The 22,630-nt window shown below is 39.8% G+C and overlaps 1 protein-coding gene across 2 annotated transcripts in view; it reads right to left on the bottom strand.

The window, feature by feature from the left end:
• Nucleotides 1-1,157: 1,157 nt before the first annotated feature.
• zswim6 (zinc finger, SWIM-type containing 6) overlaps nucleotides 1,158-22,630 on the bottom strand; it is a 44,474-nt gene continuing 23,001 nt past the window's right edge. The window contains exons 2-15 of one of the 2 annotated variants that reach the window (XR_001962972.2): nucleotides 18,939-19,295; nucleotides 17,625-17,773; nucleotides 17,368-17,518; nucleotides 14,513-14,692; nucleotides 13,542-13,718; nucleotides 13,294-13,440; nucleotides 11,972-12,118; nucleotides 10,571-10,831; nucleotides 8,495-8,630; nucleotides 7,088-7,245; nucleotides 6,773-6,936; nucleotides 6,613-6,694; nucleotides 2,064-5,171; nucleotides 1,158-1,576 (exon numbers count right to left, since the gene is read on the bottom strand). Coding sequence is in view for 1 of the 2 variants with exons in the window: in XM_018694343.2 (XP_018549859.1) it covers nucleotides 4,309-5,171; nucleotides 6,613-6,694; nucleotides 6,773-6,936; nucleotides 7,088-7,245; nucleotides 8,495-8,630; nucleotides 10,571-10,831; nucleotides 11,972-12,118; nucleotides 13,294-13,440; nucleotides 13,542-13,718; nucleotides 14,513-14,692; nucleotides 17,368-17,518; nucleotides 17,625-17,773; nucleotides 18,939-19,295 (2,972 nt within the window). In the remaining variant the exon portion in view is untranslated. Of the gene's footprint in view, nucleotides 5,172-6,612; nucleotides 6,695-6,772; nucleotides 6,937-7,087; nucleotides 7,246-8,494; nucleotides 8,631-10,570; nucleotides 10,832-11,971; nucleotides 12,119-13,293; nucleotides 13,441-13,541; nucleotides 13,719-14,512; nucleotides 14,693-17,367; nucleotides 17,519-17,624; nucleotides 17,774-18,938; nucleotides 19,296-22,630 lie in introns of both variants that reach the window. The other variant, XM_018694343.2, reaches the window with a different exon arrangement.

The raw sequence follows: 22,630 nt of genomic DNA, 5'->3' as shown, positions 1-22,630 counted from the left end.
AGGTATCTGATCATGTGTACAGGTGTGCCATCAACTCAAATTACATAGTTAGCAAAACAAGATATCTAATGGTGAACAATGTAATGATCAACACACTGCATTACTGAAGTCTGACTTGAGTAATGCAGATACTGAGCTGTAGTTTCACTCCATTAACAGTGATCGAGCAAAATGAAGCACACACACTAGAAGTACACACTAGACACGAAAATGGGGCAACTCAGCCAGTGCAGAAATGATAAGGAATGAAACCATATCTGCACTCACAAATGATATTTACATGCATGCAGTTTTATGTTTAAACCATGTATACACTCCCTTCTATAGCTTGGAAACCCTGAGTCATATAGAAAATCAGTACCCATAACATTATAATACAAGCTCTACTGACAAGCATGTAATAATAGTTCTGTTGTAAACTGATCATTCCTGAACACAACAAAGGTTTACTGTTATTTAGAAAACAAAGTTGTCGGGCGGCATGGTGGTGCAGTGGTTAGCACTGTCTCCTCACAGCAAGAGGATTCTGGGTTTGAGCCCCGGTTCCCGCGGGGCTTCTCTGTGTGGAGTTTGCATGTCGTCCCTGTGTCTGTGTGGGTTCTCTCCAGGTTTTCCAGCTTCCTCCCACAGTCCAAAGACATGCAGGTTACCTGGTGACTCTACTCTGCCTGTAGGTGTGAATGGCTGTTTGTCTGTATGTGTTGGCCCTGCGATGGAGACCTGCTCTCGCTCGCAGTGCCAGCTCTGTTGATGATATTCAATTATAATCAATCTACTTTAATAATGAACTATTACATTTTGGCACCATTAGTTTTAATTGATTTATCTGAGACATGTACTTTTTCTCCTGCACTGAAGTTAATTAAACTTAAAAAGCAGATATATTTAACCCACCTCCTATAATGTTAATTAATACACTCATATGACTCATTTTTACATTTACATGTTCGAAAAGGTCAAATTTGCAGTAGTACATTTCTTTATCTTGAAATTCATTGCTTTTCAGATGGTAAATATTTGTGAAACTCCCTTAGAAATGACTTTTCAGACTTATAGTAATAGATGTGTGAGTGATTAACCTATTTTAACCTATCATTTTAAACTGTATTAATAAATCAAAGGTGGCAAAGCTTAAATAAAGAGCACAGATGACATGCTGCTGTCAAAAAACTAATTTAATCAAAACAAAATGTTGATTCATTAACAAGTTTATAAAACAGTGATTTAGTTACATAAATAAATCGATCAGTGTATCAAATCTTAGTTTCAACTTCATGAGCATGTTGACATGGTTGTACAATCATTTACCTAACGTAATAAATAAAAGGGAGTATATTCCGCTTCTAAACAAAGGAGCTACCAACAGACCTCTAAGGGACGACACTGAAAAACAGATGAAATGAGCTTTTAAAGCACAGAACACAGAACCAGTTCAGCTACAAATGAAAAGACACGAACAAGTTGTAACCAAAGTCGGTTGGTGTATGAAAAAAGGTTTGGTGGTTAGAACTCCCATTTGGTTATTTTAAAGCATTAAGACAAGGCAAGAAAGAAGGCTGTTCTTGTGTGAGGAATTCTAGAGAGAAATGAAAACAACTGAAGAGGAGGAGAAAAAAAAAAACACAAAGTGTAAAGAAAAGTGGAACAGTCACAACCTACAGTATAGAGCAACTTTCTGTCTCTATTTAACGGCTTCTGTATTTTTATCTAATTTCCTGGAAACCTCCCTCATAATTTAGAAAGCTCACAGAAACTTTATTTATATCATTTCATTTCTTCATTTATGCTGAATTGTATGTTTGTTTGCAGGCACGTTTTACATTTTCCATGTTGTGCTCAGCTGCTGTCCTCTGAATAAAAAGGTTGGGTTAGCTTAGCATTCGGAGGTATACCAATTAGTCACCCAGAAAATGAAGCGTAAATGAAGAATATCAAATCGTGTTGGCTTTTCTTGGAAAGATTCTTGTAATTTACAGCTAAATATCAACTAATCTTTAGGAAATTTTGAGGAATGTTTCCAGGAAATTAGATGAAAAACACAGAACTTGAAAATAAAGCCTTACCCAACTTTCTGTCCTGCACAGAGTCGAGATGTTAGCAGAGGAGGCATGGCGTAAAACAGCTTCATTTTGTGATGGAATCACTGCAGAAGGAGGCATGAGGGCAGATTTCTGTCCACTGGTACGTCGCAGCAGTTGGCAGCTGAATGCCGGCGCTGCTCTGCCTCCACAGTCCTCTCTTTCTCTGACTTCTGCGATCCTCAATACACTTCTGTGTTCAGGAGAATACACTCTTTGCAAGTCCATTTCCTGTCTTATAGAGTAAGTGGCCAGTTTCTGCAGTTCATTACATGTCTGCAGAGCCAAACATGCCAGCATGTACTTTGTATGTACTACTGTTTGAACTGGCCCCTGATGCAATGCAAGGCGAACGTTTTGAAGTCCTTCTGATATGTTTTTTTTTTTTCTTGTTTCAAAAACAGAAAGTACTGCAGCTTCAAGTATTGTGCCTTACATAGAATATTCTGTCATAAATTAGTTAACATATACATTTTTTTTTCAATATTCAGACATATACTTTCATATATACAAGACAATAAAATGCTTTTGTTCACTTTTGTCTGCTTTCTTTTTTTTCTTTAGAGAAATCCCTGAGAATGTATGTTGACAGTTGCCAAGTTTCCACAAGAGCAAGCACTGTGACAGTTTGTTGTTGTGTTTCCATGACAAATGTGTCCGTAAAATAAGCATACTGAACGTTTGAGACAACACTGCAAAGCCAAAACAACCAGCCTGAAGACGGCAGAAACAAATATCGACCCAGTAAATGAATTCTGATGGTGGATTTGGAGTTTCACTCCGTCGAGCAGATGGGCGAGGGGTGGGCGGGTGAAGGGGGGGGAAGAGTAAAGCTGGATCCTTAATAAGAGGTACTCGTAACTTCACATGGAGTTGCTCCATTTGGTTTAAAGCCATTTGTTTTCTCTTTGAGGCTGTGAACGTTAGCTGAGGGAAGTAAGAGGAGTGCAAGGTGGACATTTTGCCACTGGACAATACAGTATATACTCAGTGTAAAACTTACTCTCCCGCTTTCATACATATAAAGGGAAACACACAAACTTCCATGAATTGACAGTTCTCTGCTTCTGCAAACTGAATGGTTTTATACACATCAATACCAGGTGTTGCTTTTATGGTTTATAGTCTTTTCTTTTTTTTGTTGTTGTGTTAATTTTGGGAGAAATTTTACCCTAAAACATATTTCACATCATATTTCCTACCATCTTAGACTGTCCAATTAGCACTCCAACACTAAAATCAACTGAGCATCTGTCTGTGCTAATGCTGAATAGGAAAAAGGCTCATTTTCTGCCTTCACGAATTTGCTATTTACCAATACATTAGATGGAAGAAAAAGCCTGCACACTGACTTCAAGTCACAAAATGTATTCAAGTGTTGATCCTAGTCAAACTACCTTTAACCAAATATTCTTATTTACATAGTCTACTTTCATTTCATGTGCTCGGCACTGAATACAACATTCTGCAATACAGTAACGTGAAACATTTATTTATTGATGAAGTGGCCAAAACAAGAATTATTTGGAGGTAGAAATGATTTAATTATATCCACAGTGCTACAACACGATATAGGTCAGAAGCACTGAATCCCAGCAGGACTTCTCCTTTTGAAATGAATGTATTACTATTATTATTAATAATATTTAACAAATATGGTCATATACCATATACATATAAAATGATGGGAAGGTAAGGTATGAAGAAATAGATACCATCCAAACCTAATATCCATTTCAAGATGCTTTTGTCTACAGCATTTTAAGAATTGCATTTGATGTATTGTGAATGGTTTTTTGTGTACTGCCTTTGAACTTCTCCTCTTAGAGATTAACAATCTTGCACTGTTAATTTCTTAGAGACTTTTATGACATATGATATAAAGTTTTATGTGTTATCATATATTTAAGCATTGTGACCTGACGAAGATCTGAGTGGGATCGAAACATCTTTTTTAGTTCATTCTGTGGCTTCAAGTCAGTGTGCAGACATGACTTTTTTTTTTCTCATCAATGCTGCTTTTTGTTAAATAGCATCACACTTTCATGTGATGTGCATATAATTATGTCCCTTCAGTTCTTTATCACATTAGACTCAGCAGTCCCAATTCATAGGAATAAGATTCGTGTGAATGTTGTTTAAGTGGATTTTCACTTCAAGTTAGAAAGGATAAAAAAGGAGACTCAAGTAAAAAAAAAAAAAAAGGGTGATTTGGTCTTTTGATGCTCTTTCAACCAAATCTCTCTCGAACAAGCATCATGAGTTTCTTCTTGCCCTTGTATATTTGTTTCAGGTTGTCTATGAACTGTGTGAACTGGATGTGTCCGTCATGCGCCATGAGAAATGTCTCTCTGGCTTTACTAAGAAACTCAATAAACTCGCTGTAGTGGCGTGGGCTGATGTGTGTCAGCCGAGAGTGTGTCGTGTTGATGTAGGCCCCGATCGTAGCGTCCAGTAGCTGCCTAAGTGGAGCCTTGTCCAGAGACATCAGCTTCCCAGAGTTCCTGCGACTGTGCAGCGCCACCATACCCGGCGTTGTTAACGTGCACCGCCGCAAAATGTCCGACAACACGGTGGCGCACTTCACACTCTTCACCACCAGGGGGATGACAGCTGCCAGTTCGTTTTTTCCCAGCGAGTGGCTGAGCGCACATGCCCAGAGCACGTCGTTGATGGCCGGGTGTGTGTCTTGGTTGTAGCTGAGGTTCAGGTGAGTCATGGCTAACGTTGCTAGTTTGTACGCCCTCATAGGATAACCACGGTGCTCCATGTAGCGTGCTATTGTAAAGAGCTGTGTGTAGTTCATTCCTGTGGCAGCTGCATCCAGTACAATCTGATAAGCTGTCTCGAAGGCAATGTGGTCCTTCTCGCAGAGTGTCAGGGCTGACAGGGCACAGTTTTGGGGGTCCTTCATGGCACACTGCAGGGCCAGGGTGCGGGCGGAGTTGGCCAGGTTCTCCTGCTGATGGCAGTCCAAATGGAGGCGGACGATGGTGCTGTTGGACATGACTGTGCTAGCCACAACGCTGGTGGCTTCGGTAGGGGTGAAGAGAGTGAACCAGCTCTGCATGATGCTGTCCAGTGCAAACACACCTAACCAGAAGAGAAGAAATCTCAGTAAACATTTAAAGCAGGATGTAAAGTCCTCTGCCCGTTTTAAAGCTCATTACGGTGTCCCTCATGGCTCAATCTTAGGTCCTCTACTTTTTCCATTTTACATGCGTAACAGTGAATGGGTGTTCCCATCCCATCCAAAAAACTATTTTCATGTTTGGCTAAGGTCGAAAAGATGGTGTATCAATGAAAGTAAAATGTGAAAAATAGCAATGGAAATACAATTTTTCACTAGAGCACCCAACTGGGGATTAATGCGCTGCTCAAAATAGTCCCACACAGTTGCACAATTCCCTCCTGTTTGAGTTATGATTATTAAAAACTACAGTGCTAAGCTGTTTTAGGATATTATTTAACACATCTTAACGATCTTACTATTTAACAATATATGCTAGCCAGATGTATGTTTAAGAGGCAACCAAACAGCTTGTGGCTGAGTGCCACAGACAGAGCAGGGAAGTCAGAAATGACTGAGAGATGAACTAACACATCATCAACAAAAGTTAAAAATGTCACCAGCCCTGTCCTTTTAATCCTCCAGCCCAGATAATATAAAATGCATTAAAATGACTTCTGTTCAGACTTTATCCTTTCATTGGAGTATTTGTACACAGAAGTTAATAAATAGTTTCATAATTCCAACAAACAAACTGTGTCACCAGTCTTACAATGGCTTTTTAGCTTCTAATTCAATATTCTATTTCTAATGCTGTGACATTATATGGCCTGGCCCCGCTCTACATCACCAACTGGCATGTTCTCAATGAATCCATTCAAACTCTGCTCACAGAAACAGGGACTCCTTGTCACTCCCTCACATTCACAAGAAATCATCTGGGAGGAGGGTTTTCCCCTCTGGACCCAGCTTCCTGTCCACTTCAGGGAAATCAGCCGTGGTTTCAGTATTCAAGTCCAAACATAAGGCCCACTTAATCAGCCCAAAGCCCACAATCTTCCATAATTACTACTCTGCCAGTCATTCCTTCCCTCCTGCTGAGAGGCCTCCAAAATCCACTTTTAAGGCCTTGTGAAGGCTGAACTGGTGTTTCTTGAAAATCTCTCACATCTCTAAGAGTACATAGGGACACGTCGCATCACAGACACATTTATTTATTATATATATTATTTATTATAAGTTATTTGTGGCCTCCTACAGGTAATATTAGAAAAGGCCCCATTCAGGGCTGAAAGATTGGGAACTTGAGAGACAAAATGCTACTATATCAGATTTTAACATTAGCAGGACATCAGCCTATAGTTAACACCTAAACAGGTTTTTTTTTTCTGTGTGAAACTGAAAACCAGTTACTTCAGAAAGAACTAAAACTTTCGAGTTGTAAACCTGCTACTGTTATTACTATAAATGAAGTATGCTCCTGTGTAAGGGTCGGTGACTTTTTGAAGAGTGAAACAAACTTACCAACTTCAGTAGCACAAGTGACGAGCCACCGTACCATCTCCCTCCTCCGCCAGTTCAAGGTAGACAGGGTCATTCTCATTACCTGTAAGAAACACAAGATTAGCTGCGAGTCTGCATGATATGAAGTGTGGGGTTTTTTTTGTGTGTTTGCGTTGCGTACCTGAAGGCCCAGCTCCAGGGAGACTTTGAGCAGTGTGATGTCTGGCAGGCTGTCCATGAGAGTGGCGATTTTGAAGGCATCCTGGGCCAGTTTGAAGATGTGGGATGAGGAGTGGATGTTCTTCTGGATGGACTCTAACACTGTTTGTAACTTACGAGCATCACCTGTAACGCAACAGTTAATATAAATGTTGATTCCGGTGCATCATTCTTAGGTAACAGGATTGTGTGTTTACCAGTGTATTGCTGCCATCATGACAAAGACATTTTCTATTTATATGACAAAACTTTTGTCATGTTATATGTGTGTTTGTACCTTTAGCAGCAGTGAGCATGGTGGAGGCCAGTTCACACTGTTGGGTCTCTATGTGGCTGAGAGTGAACCAGCGAGGGTAACGATTGGGCACCACCGACACTATATGGTGAGGCCGGGACAAGTCACCGGAGGGGGCCGTGGACTCCAGGACCGGCAACCTGAACACAGAGTAAAACTTTATTAGACATAGATGGAAAGACATAAAACACACAGGACTGGTCAGTCCACTCAGAGGAAGATTTCATGGAGGTAAAGGATGCTCCCATTATAGAATCAATCAATAGTTTCCCTCTGCCAGACTTCACACATAAACTCAGAAGGATCTTCGCCTCAGGACATAATAAAGGATGGGTTTAAAAATAACAGCTCAGTTTCTTTTTCCTCCAAACACACTCCTCTTATATCCAGTTATAGCTGCTGTAATACCAAGAGTTCAATATTCCTCTTTTTTTTTTTAATTCAAGTCTGGAATTTAAAAAAAATATATTAAGATTTACATATTACAAAAATCAAAGGGGTCTAATTTGGGCGAGAGGAAATAAAGTTCCCCGTGGCAGTCAGGGAGGAAACCAACAGCATGTATTTATTATTCACACATTTTATAAAACTCGTTTTCAGCAGTGTTGAATTATTTAGTGAATATTCCAGCAAAAGGAGGTTTTGTCATTAAACAGTGCCCCAGATAGCTCCTAAATCTGCCTCTCTTTCTCCATGTCTGTAGCTATCACACCCTTTCACACACAAACCAGATGAGACTGAAGCAGAGAAGGACGTTACACTCCAAGGGTAGTAACTCCCTGTCTCACTCTTTCTTTAGTCTGTTTCTTCCTTTCATCACCAGGATCACATCCACATTAAGCAGACTGATTGCGCAAACATATCTGTTTCTCTCCAATTCAACCCTAAGTCCGGAATAAAACAGTGGTTTTCTCGCCTGAGAAACAGAGCTTTTCCAAAAGCGATGTCTGGAGCGTGTAAAATGAAAACACCGTCTCTGCGTTTCTGAGCTTTTGCTAAACAATGAGCAGCTCAGTGAGGGTTGGGATTGAAGTTAAGAGGACAACCTTTAGCAGGAGTAGACTGGTCAGCTGTGTGGAGATGAGAAAGGAGCCAAGGATTGTACCTCTCTCTACGGCTCTCTTCTTTCATTTATTATACAACTATTTCTGTCACTTTTCATGTGAACAACACTGTGTCTTCCAGGAGAGACTGTCTGACAATAAGCACTGTTATTGCATTTTTAAACGGTATCATGTCTCCACTCACGCCTTCCAGTGTGCCCTATGGATCAACTATAAACACTTTTGATTTCTGACATGCTCGGATAACGTGCCTTAAGAACTAGTTCTGACAGATCCATAAATGTGTCCTTAGCCATTTTTGTCAGAGATGAAGGGTTCTACTCACCTCATGGCCCTCAGTGCAATTTTGTACGCCAGTTCAGCGTCATGAGGTAGCAGCGAGGTGAAGAGATACTTGGCAAAAGTGTGCATGGGGACGCTTTCTCTGTAGAGTAATTCTCCCAGACCACTGTAAGGACCAGCTGGAAGAAACAGGACACAATAAAAAAAAAAAGATCAGTCTGTACTGAGTCAAAATGAGGAGAGACATATTTCACAGATTTTAGCGTGCAGTGCAGTGAAGAGCAGCGTGATAGTTCACATATGACTGGACTGTGACCTTGTGTACGAGATATTTCCCTGCCAGATATGTCAACAAGTTTGATACCGCTGATTAAACACAGGCAGATCTGAACGGTATGACTCAGCTGTGTATCAGAATGGGGATCACTTTGTTAGTCAACCACCAGAAATGTACAGAGACGTTTGTCTCAACCTCACAGCAGGGACTTTGCACAGTAAGTAGCATCACATTACAGCCTGAAATAACATGAACCCACATGTAGTACACAGAGAAATCACAAGAGCGACAGATGCAGGTTGGCAACTTCTAGGAAAAGCCATTCAGATGGATCCACCCTTTATTTCTCTGTATAGTTTGTTTTTCTTTGTAGGTGGAAGCAACAAAATGAATAGATAAAATGACTTGTATTCGTTTTAGAAATGCTTCTCTTTAAGGTAGAAATTCAGTAAAGTGAGCACAGTTATTTGTCTGTAAAGGTATCAACTTTTTACAGTGTAAGGCTGGTGTTATTCTACATGTTTCTTCTTTTACGTGAAAAGACCAAACGCATCAACTGTATTATTCCATCTTTTGATATTTTCTGAATATCTGACTACACTCGTATGGGATTCATTTTGTCCGCTAATAAACACACAAGGAAATGTGGGTATCTTAAAAAATCTAAACAATAATCAGAATCCAACATTTTTATAATGACAAAGAGCTACATTGTGAAATGCTCTAGTGGGTATTTGGGGCAGCAGGACATTGTAGATGGGACTAAGCCAAAATAAAGTACAGTGTGTGTGTCCATGGTAATGAAGGAAGACGTTACCCAGTGCAACAGTGCGGCTCACGGATGTGTTTTTATCAGTAACGTTCTATGGCACATGATGAACCACATCTTACAAACACATAGGCTTATTATACTCCTCAGTATACACACACACGTGTGTTCACGGAACGTCCGCAAACAATACAGTCAGTTAATTGTGAATGTGCAAACATTCAAAATGTAAACATAATGTGAGTTTAATACTCACTCTCTCTGTGTAAGGTAAACATTAAGCTAGAGCCAGTAGACAGTTAGCTTAGCTTAGCATAAAGACTGGAAACAGGTTTGTTTGCTTGTTTGTTTAATCTGTGGCAGGTTTTTCTTTCCTTGAACCACATTGTAACTGTTAACAAATGGATTTCAACTTTTGTTTCAGTTAAGAGGAGCTACAACTAATGATTATTTTCAGTACTAATTGATGGATTGGTCTATAAAATATACAAAGTGTTGACAAATGTTAATGCTATAAGTTTAACAGTCATTAAGTTAAGTCATTTTTAAACAAAAATACCAAAGTATTCTCAGTTTCACCATCATTGAACTAGGCTAATTTAGGCTTCTTTAGCTAAAAATCTGGAATTGCTTTCCCTTTCTTTACTGTGAATGATGTTTTTCTTTGGAGAGAATTAATCTGCAACTATTTCAGATAATCAAACTGCAGTCGTGCTCAGAGAAAGTTTTCATCATCATACACGATAGCGAAGTGAATATCTTCGGGTTTTGGACTGTTTGTCAGAAAAAACAAGACATTTCAAGACTGCACACTGGACTGTTTGAAAATGTTAAAGACAACTGATTGAGGAAGTAGATTATTCAATAATGAAAATAACTGTTAGCTGCAGCTTTGGAATAATGCTCCCCCTATAGTTCCCTGAATCCAAAGTCATGTCTTCAAATATGTTAGTCTGTCTGACAAACAGTGTAAAACCCAAAGAGATGTAATATAAGACAAAGAAAAGCAGCAAATCCTCACATTAGAGAATCTAGAACCCACACGTGCTTCACAAGGTTGGAGTCTTACTCACCCTCTAGCAGGATAACTGCTTGCTTCCGGAAGATCTTCACCAACGAGTCGTCTAAATCAACTTCTTGGAGCTTGGCCAGTAGCTGCTCTTCGTTGCGACACACTTTCTCTTGGGCGTAAAGGCCGTCCGGCATCACCCTCTGCTGCCCCAAACCTATCAAAGCCGTCTCCACAGCCAGTGACACGAACGACTCTCCTTCCTCCAGGAAACGCTGCGCTGGGAAAACAGGATGCTCCATCCTCCTACCTGAACCCAGTGAGCCTGGGTGAGAGGGCGGGGGGGGGGGGGGGGGGGAGATAAAGAATTCAGATTCAACATGCAGATTCAGAATTTGATCATGATTCAATAAAATCCTATCGAATACCATCCCTGGTGTGAGAGATGACTCAGGGAGGAAAATGTTCCCTTTGGGTTGTGGACTGAGCTGAGTATTGACACATCTATTGATCTATTTGTCCATCCTGCTGTTCCTTTTTCAGAGTGTGTATTCTCCTGAGGATGGTAATCATGTGTTTTAATGGCTTAATGATGTCTTGGCAGACCTCACAGTTCATCCCAGGAGGCTTAACAGTCCCTAATGATTACACACACACACACACAATGACACACACACTCAATATAAATAGCAGAGTCTTAATTGAAAACTTTCACAACTTTTTCCATGCAGTGGCTTCAACACGTTGCCCATCACTTCACCTACTTTGCAAGAGAAACAAACTGTAACAGAGAGCTGACGTGACCGTCTTTTCTGGCTACAGTGTGTTGAAATTCGTTTAGCTGAGCTCCCTGCATAATTAATGTGTTTTAATTGGAGTGTTTTTCCTGCTGCATTTCTTATTCATGGGCTGTTATTGGAGGATGACTGCAGGCCAATCAGCATGTCTGTGTCATCACTGCTGATTGCGACCTGGGGGCCTACAGCTCTGACAGGAAGATGCAATCACTGCAGTGTAAATGTGGCAGGCAGGAAAATGTGTGTGTGTGTGTGCTGTCTATAGTAACTTACTATCCTTAGTGCTGTCCTTAAGTACAGTTTTGAGGTCCTTTACTGGAGTATTTCCACTTGCTACTTCTTTATACTTATACTCCACTACATTAGAAATATTGTACATTTTACTGCACTACATAAATTCAACCACATTTCCCTATAAACTTCTCACATGGTTTCATTTAGATTACCATTTGAGGCCCAAACAGGAGAAAAGTAGGAAAAAAATCAAATTAATATACCAGTAACTGTGGACATTAGATCAATACTGTGCTTTTACTTTGATAAGTACAGTTTGCAGATAATACTTTTGTGCTTAAGTAGGATTTTGCATGCAGGAGTATTTTTACAGTGTAGTGCCGGTCCGTTTCTGCCTCTGAGTACTTCTTCCTCCATTGTATATCTGTGTGTACCTGAGAAGTCCAGCAGGACCGTCGCTCCATCTTCGCTGCCCCGCCCCGTCTCCATCAGGGTGCTGAACAGTGTGCCGATGGGGTCGAGAGGGTGGCCCACCCAACCCTCCAGGTTGGTGACTGATGTTATGCCTTTATGGAGCAGCTCTGCAGTTAACACATACACACACACAGACTGTTAATGAACTATTTACACTCTGTGGTGTTACGCTGGTAACTGGAAACTGAAACACAGACTGTGAGGAGATAAGTCGGAAAGTGTCATAACAAGATGAGAATATGTGCATACTTTAAATTTAAACCCCAACTGTCCTCATAAATATGTTTTTCTTATTGTTACTTCACTGTGCTCATCTTAACAGTCGATGAGCACTCTTGTTGCTGCGTCCACAACAGCAACATTTTATAAAATCGCATTTGGAAGCAAAATCATGATCCAATATGTAACTTACACAAGACAGAAACCTCTAGTGCACATACTATAACCCTGAGAATAGACTCTTCAGTGAAGGAGACATGTTTTGTCCAGCTGTTAAAACTTTTGATGCAACTATACAACAACTATTTGCATCTTCAAGAGGGAGCATTTGTAACAAGGTCACCATAGAAACCATATCAGACAAAGATTATTATTTCAAAATGTTTTTATACATATCAAAAACATGTCTGGAGGAGATCTCTAAGGGTGAAGCTACTGATACAGATGATAATAGAGAAACAGTAAATGAAGCATTTGGTAAAAGCAAGCCTGGGTGAATTGTTTTCCCCATTTTGTCTATTCTCTTAATGTCTTTTATTGCAGTTGATTGCTTTTAGCACACTATAAAATGCTATTTTCCCTCATCAGTGTTGTTTTTCCGCTATAGGACACAAAACCTGAAGAGGAACATTCATGAGAGAATACAGCCATTTGAAGCAAAAACTGTAAATTCTAACTTCACTTTTTTTTATTGCAGACATGAATGATGAATATATAAAGGTTTATAACCTAATATTAAAAGTTGCGAAACATTGTACAAAATGTGATTGGTGGCTTCTCTCAAAACACCTCACACAAAAGCTTTGTATCCAAAAAATATGCCACACATGAGATATGCTTTATATTCTTAATAATCCTTATAATTATAAGCCTAAATCATATAGGGGCTTTATAGGCCATACATGCTGTACAGCATTCAGAGTTCAATCACATAAGGGAAAACTCCTCAAAAAAAGAGAGAAAAATGGAAGAAACCTGAGGAAGAGCAACAGAGGAGGGATCTCCCTTTACTTTAAAATGTCTTTAATCCTAAAGGAAAAAGCCTGATGGAGGATAAACGAACCTTTTTTATGAGTGCGGAAGAACTCCAGCTGTTTCTGCTGTTGCCTCCTCAGTGTGTTGACTATGGCGATGGCCAGCCTGAGTGCTTCCTTGGGATAACCGTGTGATCTCAGGGCGTCTACTCGGGCGCAGGCGGTGGGGACGTGCTCTGTGCGATGGAAGAAGAAAAATCATTTCATTTCCCCTCTCTGTTTTATCTTGTTCATTTGACTTGTCCCGCCTCTAACCGCGTGTCCCCCGCTCTCTCACCATGCCACAGGGGCCATCCTCGGGCGTCAAAGAGGGAGCTGTCCAGGTTGTCATGGTAACAGTAGTTGGTGTAGTGGTCCTCGGTGATGATGTGCTGCAGGTGGGGGTCCTGCCAGTGCAGATCACAGGCCTCGATCGCTCGCGTGAACACGGTCCGGTGAGGCCGAGTCAGTGAGTCTGAGAGAGGGGAACAAGAGGTCAGGTTTTCAAACTGTGATTAAGTTGTTTAAGGTACCTTAAAGACCCTTAGCATTCCATTTTCTGCAATTAGCATCAAATATCATACTCTTCCTGTGAGTCATAACTCAGTCAAATCTTGATACACAGATTTTCAGATTCAGTGTGACTCACACTCTCTGAAGACATTGTTATCTTCATTGTCCATCATGAAGAAATTCCCATAAAATGCTTAGAAATTAAATCAAGAGAATCTTGACATGAGAATCCCTAAAAATACATTTTCCTCAGAATCAGAGTAATCTATGTTTTTTTTTATCATCATTTTGACATTATTACAGCTCAGAGTGACGTAGCAGAAAAGATAATGTCAATAACAAAACAAACTCAGGGATGTTAAGGACAAAACAGCAGCCGTAGTAACTGCACCTGTCTTCTCATTCAATACATTTTTATTATTATAGCTAACAGAAACATTTGGGTCTGTGTTTTCCTCTGCTTTAGTGGAGGAACACGCAGGAATAGAGGCCAGAAAAAGCTTCAGGACCTCAACTGTGTTATTAGGCTCATTCTATTAGCTGCGCTAAAAAGGTAATAAGGCTCTCAGGCACGAGATTGAAGGGAGGAGACTTGATTAAAAGAGAGGGGGAGGGTAGAGGAAGAGAACTTATAGCAGCAGAACAGAAGAGGAGGATGAGACACACAGAGAAAAAATGTGACGTGAGAGAGCGTTTGCAAATAATAAAAAGATACAAGGCAGGTGGTGTCTCTGCTTCAGCTGGGTGTCATCTCACCTGGGTTGCCGGGAGGGCCCTGGGGCAGAGCGTTGGTCAGATTGGTCAGCTCGCTGCCATGGTTACCATCCTCCAAGGGGCAGACGTCCACGCTGTTCCACCTGCGAAGCTGTCGAAGCCAGAAACCCTTCTGCTCGGGTTTACAGTGGGGGTTCAACACAATGCACATCCACAGAGCCCCTGCACAGAAACACACACATTTACATTTAAAGGCAATACCACTCACACACACTCTGCTCTATTATCCTGCAGCAAAAGACTTGTGGTGATGGTTAGTGTAAATATGTTTTTCCAATTTTTGAGGCAAAATTACAAGCCACAAAACTAGTCACTGTGTTTGTCCCTCGAGGGGAAATTTAAGGCGTATCGGTTTGCAAACAGAAGTACACTAAGACAATTCATTTACACACATCAAAACAATATAATGATACAAACAGTAGGAAGGGTTAAAATATACAAGAATTTAAAACCTTTAAAATACACGTTGGCCTTGTGCTTCTGTTTCTGTCCATGCAAAGCATTTTAGGATTGACACAGAACTGGTTCAGACGTGGCTGTGACTCACACATGTTTCACACAGTGTAAGTACTACATGTCTTAAATTCCCTTTATTATTCCCTATAGCAAAACAACAATTCAAAGAGTTATCTTTCAAAGAAGACCAGGATCATGACTGTATTCAAAAGGGTTGAGGAACAGTAACCTACAATACTGAACATCACAAAGGGACATTATGCTGAGAAGGAGAAGTAAAAAATACAACTTTTATCAGTCACTCCCTTTTGTTTGTTTTACATAGAGGTAATGTGAAATGAGCTCCTGGGGGCTGCAGCTTGAAGTCTTCATAGAGAGTGGCATGTCATGATATCTTATGGCTTTTTAGCTTTTTATATTCATTGTATTTATTTTATTTTGTTTCTTATTTGCTTATTGCTTTAACAAGTTTTTCTAATACTTTCCTTTGCATGAATGTCTGTATTTGCAATGTGCATGTAAAAGAATATTCCTTGTTTTATCCAAAATCCAAAGATATTGACTTTACTATAACGTAACCAAATTCTCACATTTCAGAATCTGGATTCATACAATATTTGGTATTTCTGCTTGAAAATAGATTTTAAATGATTTATTGATTCAGAATAGTCAGAAATAAATGTCAGCCTCGATGAGTCTAAGGTGAGGTTATTAGGTTTACAATTATGTAAAACAGAGAAAAGCCAAAGAGCAATTAAATGAACTAATCAGTTATCATTATAGTTGATTAATTGACAATCACTGAATTGATTAACTGACAAATTGTTACTGAGACTACCTGCATTGCTGGTTAAAAACATGAAGACACTGGCTACAGAGTGGAAGATAAAGGCGCAATGAGTGTATTAAGAGATAAATAGAGGATGACAGATGACAAAATGAAACTGGGGAAGAAAAGAAAAGGAGGTGAAGTGAGGGGAAAAAAGGGACGACAGAGGAGAGGTGGGAAGGAAGTGAATGGGGGAGGGATGGAGGGAGGCTGAGGATGGGGGGAGGGGACAGGAGGAGAAAGGCTTTATCCTCCTGTCTCTTTGTTAAGGCTGCACCAAGGACAACAATGAGGACGGAAAACAGCAGAGAGACGTGAGTGACGAAATGCAGAGCAACAACCTCCAACAGTGGGGGAATGCCAGGGAAAATAAAAACAAAAACAGAGAAGAGGGGAGGCTGGGAGGAGAGAATTTTATCCTAGAGGCTAATTTATGATTTATTAAGTAGAAGATTTGTGATTTAACATTCAATGCAAGTTTTTCTTAGAGATTTAAATGTGTATGAGCAGCCAGCAGATGACTGCACAGCAGGAGGGGAACATGTGAGATGGAAAGTGAAAAAGCACATTTTCTCAACCACTGTATTTAAGTACAATTTTGAGATAATCGTAGTATTTCCATGTTATGCTACTTCATACTTATCCTCCACTACACTTCAGAAGGAAATACTGTGCTACATGTGTTTAACAGATATAATTGCAAGTTATTTTTCATATAAAAATTTCACAAATGAGCATATGATGAGCTTTTAAAATAAAACATATTTTTAAAGATTAAACCTGCATTTTTTGGCTTGTGACCACTAGATTTTATCAAGGCTCAAGTTTAGTTAGTTGTAAGATTTTAGCAATTCCACCAAAAAGTAAATTCTCGTCAGATGGTTGAAATTAAATGAGTGATTTAAAATTAAAAACAGCTCTGTTTATCAGAAAGAGTTTCTTTCTACTTCTACTCAAGTACAGTGGGAAACATTGCACTTTTAATCTCACTACATTAATCTCACAGCTATAGTTACGATATTAAATAAGATTTTACATTTAAAACATATGATAAGCTCAGAAATTACAACAATTTGTTAGAGATTAAACCAGTTCCCAAATGAGTTTGGAGATAGAATCTTCTATTTTCAAGTTACAGGGCCAATAAAAGATTAGGCTGAAAAAATAACCTACACAGAATATTAAATATTTGCTGAAGAGCAGTTTCATGTGAACAGATAACATCTTAATTCTAAGGTCTCAAACAGTGAAAACTCAACCTGAATATTCACACTTCTGCAGTATGTTTCCTTTTACATGTTCTTCCATTTTTGCCAAAAATATTTTTAAGGCTATTGTCATCCTAACCTCCTACAGTTGTTTTAAGAACCAGTGAAATTACACACAAGTTTTCACATTTTCAGTTCCAAATCATTCACAAATTCTGTATTTAAGAGATTACAACTACATATGCTGTATGCTGTATGCTGTATGCGCTCTCTCTCTAAAGCAGCCACAGTATAGAATGTTGAATTTCAGTGTCTGTGTGTGTTTTTGCTTGGTTTCACAGTACCTAGTTCATCCCACAGCTGCCTGTACTTGTCAGTCATGGTGGTTCCCTGTTGCCTCCACAGCACCAGTCTGGGGTCGCCCATGAACTGCTCTGTGATCAGCGTTAACATGCGAGCTCCGTTGGAGTCCCTCATCTTCAGCATCTCTCTCACCTGCAGACACATGGGACATTGTGGGTAATCGCTGCCGTGCAGTTGCCATAGTGCAGTATATGACGTTTGCTGGGCTGAGGAATGTGCATGTTTTGAGGATCGTTACCTTGCTGAACAGTAAGTTGAGCTGCTTTCCCGAGCCATGGTACCCGCCCTGGGAGAGAAAGAGCTTCACCTGTTCCTGAACTTGCTCCTCGTCCAGGTGCCAACAGTTCTCATCGTCCACGCTGGCCCCTGCCGTCGGATCCGGTGCTCCTGCACAAAACACAGATCAGTCATTAAAGGATATAGATATTCATCCACAAGATGAAATACATACAATATAATCACACAACTAGAGTAGAATAAGAAGCTGTAGAAACTCCAGAGAAAACATTAGAAAAAAGTTCTCGACATTAAAGTAAATTTTTGGTAGAGAATTATGATATAGCTCATGTCTTTAGTGTAAAGTATTTTTTTGATTGATGCTGAACATCCTATTATATGTGAATATGTGAATGAATATATGATGCCCTGTCCCTGCTGCATGCATGCATGAATTCAGATTCATATTGTGTGGATTATAAAGTAAAAGACCTGCATTCATAATTTTATTTAATGTACTGTAAGTCAAGACTTACCCTAAATGATGCCGTAAAAGACGTTCACACATGCTCCAAATATTATCCTGAATATAACAGAGGTACTTAGATATAGTAACCGATACGCTGAGTGATGGTTTTTTTCTGATTTTTTGGGGTAAAATATGCTACACATACTTCTGCAGAAGTCATTTGTGTACTTTGTGATACTTGACGTTTCTGTAAAATCCAAAACAGCAGTGGTTCAAAGATGCAACTTAATAAGTCTCCTCATAAACTTTTCCAAACTACAAACATTCCTGCAGTGCATTCAAGACAAACTTGACCTGATTTAAGTATGTGTGTGGGGGCGGGGGGGAGGGGTTTTGAGTTGCAGACTTTTTGAGGGCAAATGTCTTAAACCAAAATACTGAGAACATTTCAGCACTGTGAAGACATTATGGCCGGTCATCACTATTTCAAAGGACTGTTTGAAATTTGAGATTTGGTTTTAAGGTTAAGTTCAGAATTAAGTTTAGATTAAAGTTAGGGGCTAAGGAATGCATTGTGTCAATGAGGGTCCTCAGACATGTACAAAGACAAACGTGTGTGTGTGTGATCAAAGTGTTTTCCTCCTGTTCTCCTAAACAGTTTCTTTTTCCTGAGTCCTCTCCCGGGACGATAGCCTACAGCTGGACTACCACTGGCGCGAAACGGAGGAAATCTAACACAGGTACCAGCATTTGCTTGTGTGTGTGTGTGTGTTTGTGCCTGTACAGCACACACACTGAAGGGCAAGTTCAGCCTGTTCTTGCACTGAAAACACAAATAACAACCGTTAGTCCGGACCCTCCACTCACCGTGAACCTGGTTGATCTCAGAGTTCTGTGACAGTATTTCATCTGCCAGTTTCTGTGCCGTTGGTAGCACCTCTGTGTGATGCACTGTGATCAGATACTGAACAAACTTCTGCAGCTGATCTCTGTTCATTTGGAAAAGAGTCTCTGAGATGGGCAGGCGCAGTTTGACCTGCTCGGGCTTCCGTACTCGGTACAGCGAGAGAGCCACGACGTGGGCGCAGTAGAAGATGTCCTTGTTGCCGCAGCTGCATGTTACTGCTGTGATTTTGCAACGGTCGAAGCTGACGCTCACGTTGCAGACCAGCTCAGGCTCTGAGGATGTGGCAGGTTCCCTTACTGTGCCGCTCAGGTGAAACCCTGCACAGAAAGAACATTGTTACTGTTACCTTTTTAATGATAATGACACTAATAATACATCTTATTTCTCAAGCACTTTTCCGGTTACTCAAAGATGCTTTAAATGAATTGAAACACACCATTCCACCCGTGGGTTGCTTTGCCCATGGGTCAGTACCAGACTCAGTCTTGACACAACCCTGACAAGTTCTTCATTGTTTGAAAGCTCAAAGTCTCCTGACTGAGCCAGAGCTTAAATATAACCATCAACTGGAACCCTAATTCTAATCACCTTTAAGTGTTAAAAAAAAAACTTTGAGAAGTTTTTAGATAACTTTAGATCTCTGACTTGATTTCCAAAACAGAAAACGAAAGACAGAAAGAGAGGGGGGAAGAAAGAGGGATAGGTGAGAGGGCAGGGAGGCAGAGAGCGTAAAGACCCAAATATTCTCATTTCCTTTTCATTTCCCTTCCACAACACCTCCAGTGCTTACCTTACCCTGAACACCTCCTCCTGCTTTTGATTTACAGGATCATTTCACCACGGGCAGAGACCTGCTATTGTACAGTGAAACTATGGCCCTCTCACAGGCTAAAATCTATAGGTCTATAGGTGTGTTGGGGGGTAAAGAGAGTTGGAGAAAGAGATTTTAATGTGGATGTGAAATGAAACTAAACCCTTTAAACTTTATACCACATGACCAGGCAATTGTGCTCTTGTTTTATTTTAACAAAGCACCCATGATAAACATATAGATCTGAAAAAAAAAACTTGAGTGCACTTATGTAGAAGTACAAAGTATCATCAGTATTAAAAATACACAATTGAGCAAAATGTTACCCACAATTTTTGCTTTGTCCAACCAATAGTCAACACCTCAAAATTATTAAAATTACTTAAAAACCAAAAACAGATAATCCTCACATTAGCTGAAGTTGGAGCCATGACTTAAATAATCATCAAAATAAGAATTGCCAATAAATTTCAGTCAGTTGACTTATAGATTACTGTTGGCTGCTATAAGAAAGCATCATCTTTTCATATGTTCTATGTGCAATCTATGTGAATCTGTAAAGAAACCAGTAGCTTAAGTTATTAGATAAACATAGTGGAGTAAAAAAATAAAATATTTCCCTCTGAAAAGTAGTGGAATACAAGTATAAAATAGCACAAAATAAAAATACAAGTACTTGAGTAAATGTACTTTCCACCACTAGAAAACACAGAAGCCCTGTGTGTGATTTGTGCTATAATGTTGTGTCAATCCAGGAGAGGAGATGTGTTGGCAAAAAGTGTGTGACAACTTCTTTAGGGCCTCGACTTCTTCTGTAATTACAAGTAGAACGGAATCTGAGTGGGTAAAAGTATGTATCTGACTGAGTTAGTGTGTTACTAGTTATAACAGATAGGTGTCAGAAGCCTGGTCAGAATAGCAGTGATGTTATCCTGTGATAGTTCCATTTGACAGTGTAAAGGTCTGTACTGTTTCAGTTTCACTGTCGGGCGCACATTGTTCTTTATATCTAGAACACCAATAAGGTAAACTGATTCAAAGACAGTTGTTCTAAATAAAAAAACTCATAGACTCCAAAGGTTTGACAAAAGGATTTTGACATGTACAACTCATTTTTTGACCAGAGAGTCGAGATACACAGCCACCGCAGTTGCTTTTTTAATCTGAATCAAAGGAGCATGTACGTCTTGCATCATGCTGCACAAAACATGGCTGACTGTGAGGCTGGTAAGTCACAATAGCCAGACAGTAATAGATCACAGACAATATTATTGGTGGAAAATGGAAAATGTTCCATTCAGAAAAATCCTGTCTGTGGGGCAGTTTAAATCAATAATCATTTTGGAGCAGACAAAAAAAAGTTTCTGCAGATTCTTTTTTTTTTTAATCTCAGAAACAAGTGCTGATATTGAACTTAAATCATTGCTATCTGTCATTAAAACATCCTGATTGTCACAACAGTGAGAAAGGTGCTGTTTCCATATTTAAAAAGCTTATGTAATTTTTTTTTCCATATGCTTTCTTGCTGAGAAAAGAGAAAGCAAAAAGCAAGAAATGGTTCAACACATGACTCCTGTTAAACAGCGAGTTGCCTTCTTTACACCTTTGCCTGTGTTGGAATTAAACAAACAAGATAACGTGTTATTAGCAAGCTTTAGTGGTGCTGGGAGGCAGATCTTATTACATCTGGAAAGAAGCAAGCGTGCTGTCTCTCTCTGTTTCCAGTCTTTATGGTAAGTTTAGCTGCTAGCTCCAGCTACATATTTTCCATACACATAACAGAGTATTGATCTTCTTCTCTAACTCTCAGCGGAAAAAAAACCCAATATATGTATATCCAAAAACATCAGATTATTGCTTTAAATGTTTAAATGACTTTAAATAAAAAAGACTTGACCAAATGAGGCATTAACACTATAGCAGACAGATCTTACACACTGTGGGCCACCAGTTTCTGCTATGACAGCTATCAACATTTGCAACATGATATATAGTACTTACATGGGGTCACATATTTCCATACTGAGGCTGTTACCATCACTATTTATGATAACAGCTGTAGGGTTATAATTGTCAGTTGTTGATTTAAGTATATGATCATTTGCAGGACGTAGTTTATGGTGCTGTTCAACTGTACTGCATTATACAGAAGGGTGGTTCTGTACTGAATAGGGTGGGCAAGATAATAGAAGTATCAGTATAATGTAGTATAACTGAACAACACCACAAACTGCTGCTTCAAACTCAACCTCTCTTGAATACAGGTGTTCCTAATAAACTGTGCATTTTATCATGTTATGTAAGTCTGAATAACAGCTCAATATGTAAAAAAGCACAGATGTGAACAAAACACAAGCACTGCTATACACCCTGGAACATTAGCAGGGAGATTTAATTTCCATTTTGCTCAAAATGTTCTCACACATGTGACACACACCACATAGCTGACACATATCACCCCTGCTGGGTGGAAGGAGGTTGTAAACAGAGTAGGTGTTTGTCTGCATATGTGGTGGGGCCAAGTGATACCGAACTGAGCAAAAACAAAAGAGGCGGAAGGACTAAGACAATATCTGAGAGTGAAACCTGTGTAGAAATAGAGAAAACGACGTTTCGGTTCGTACTGCTGCTTTTCCTGCTGAGCAGACACGGCTCAGAACACACACTGAATCGCACTCCACACGGCCACCAGTCCACATCCTGTCTTTAAAATACACAAACACACACACGCAGAAATACATGGTGTTCTCCGTTACACAGCCCTGCCCCAGTCATGCCTGGCCCACAGATGAACTACTGACGTAACAGAAAGAGAGAGGGTGACTCGAGGAGGAGGAGGAG

Source organism: Lates calcarifer, linkage group LG9 (genome assembly GCF_001640805.2).
Source record: "Lates calcarifer isolate ASB-BC8 linkage group LG9, TLL_Latcal_v3, whole genome shotgun sequence".
NCBI classification, from domain to species: Eukaryota; Metazoa; Chordata; class Actinopteri; family Centropomidae; genus Lates; species Lates calcarifer.
This window is presented reverse-complemented; position numbering and strand designations above follow the sequence as displayed.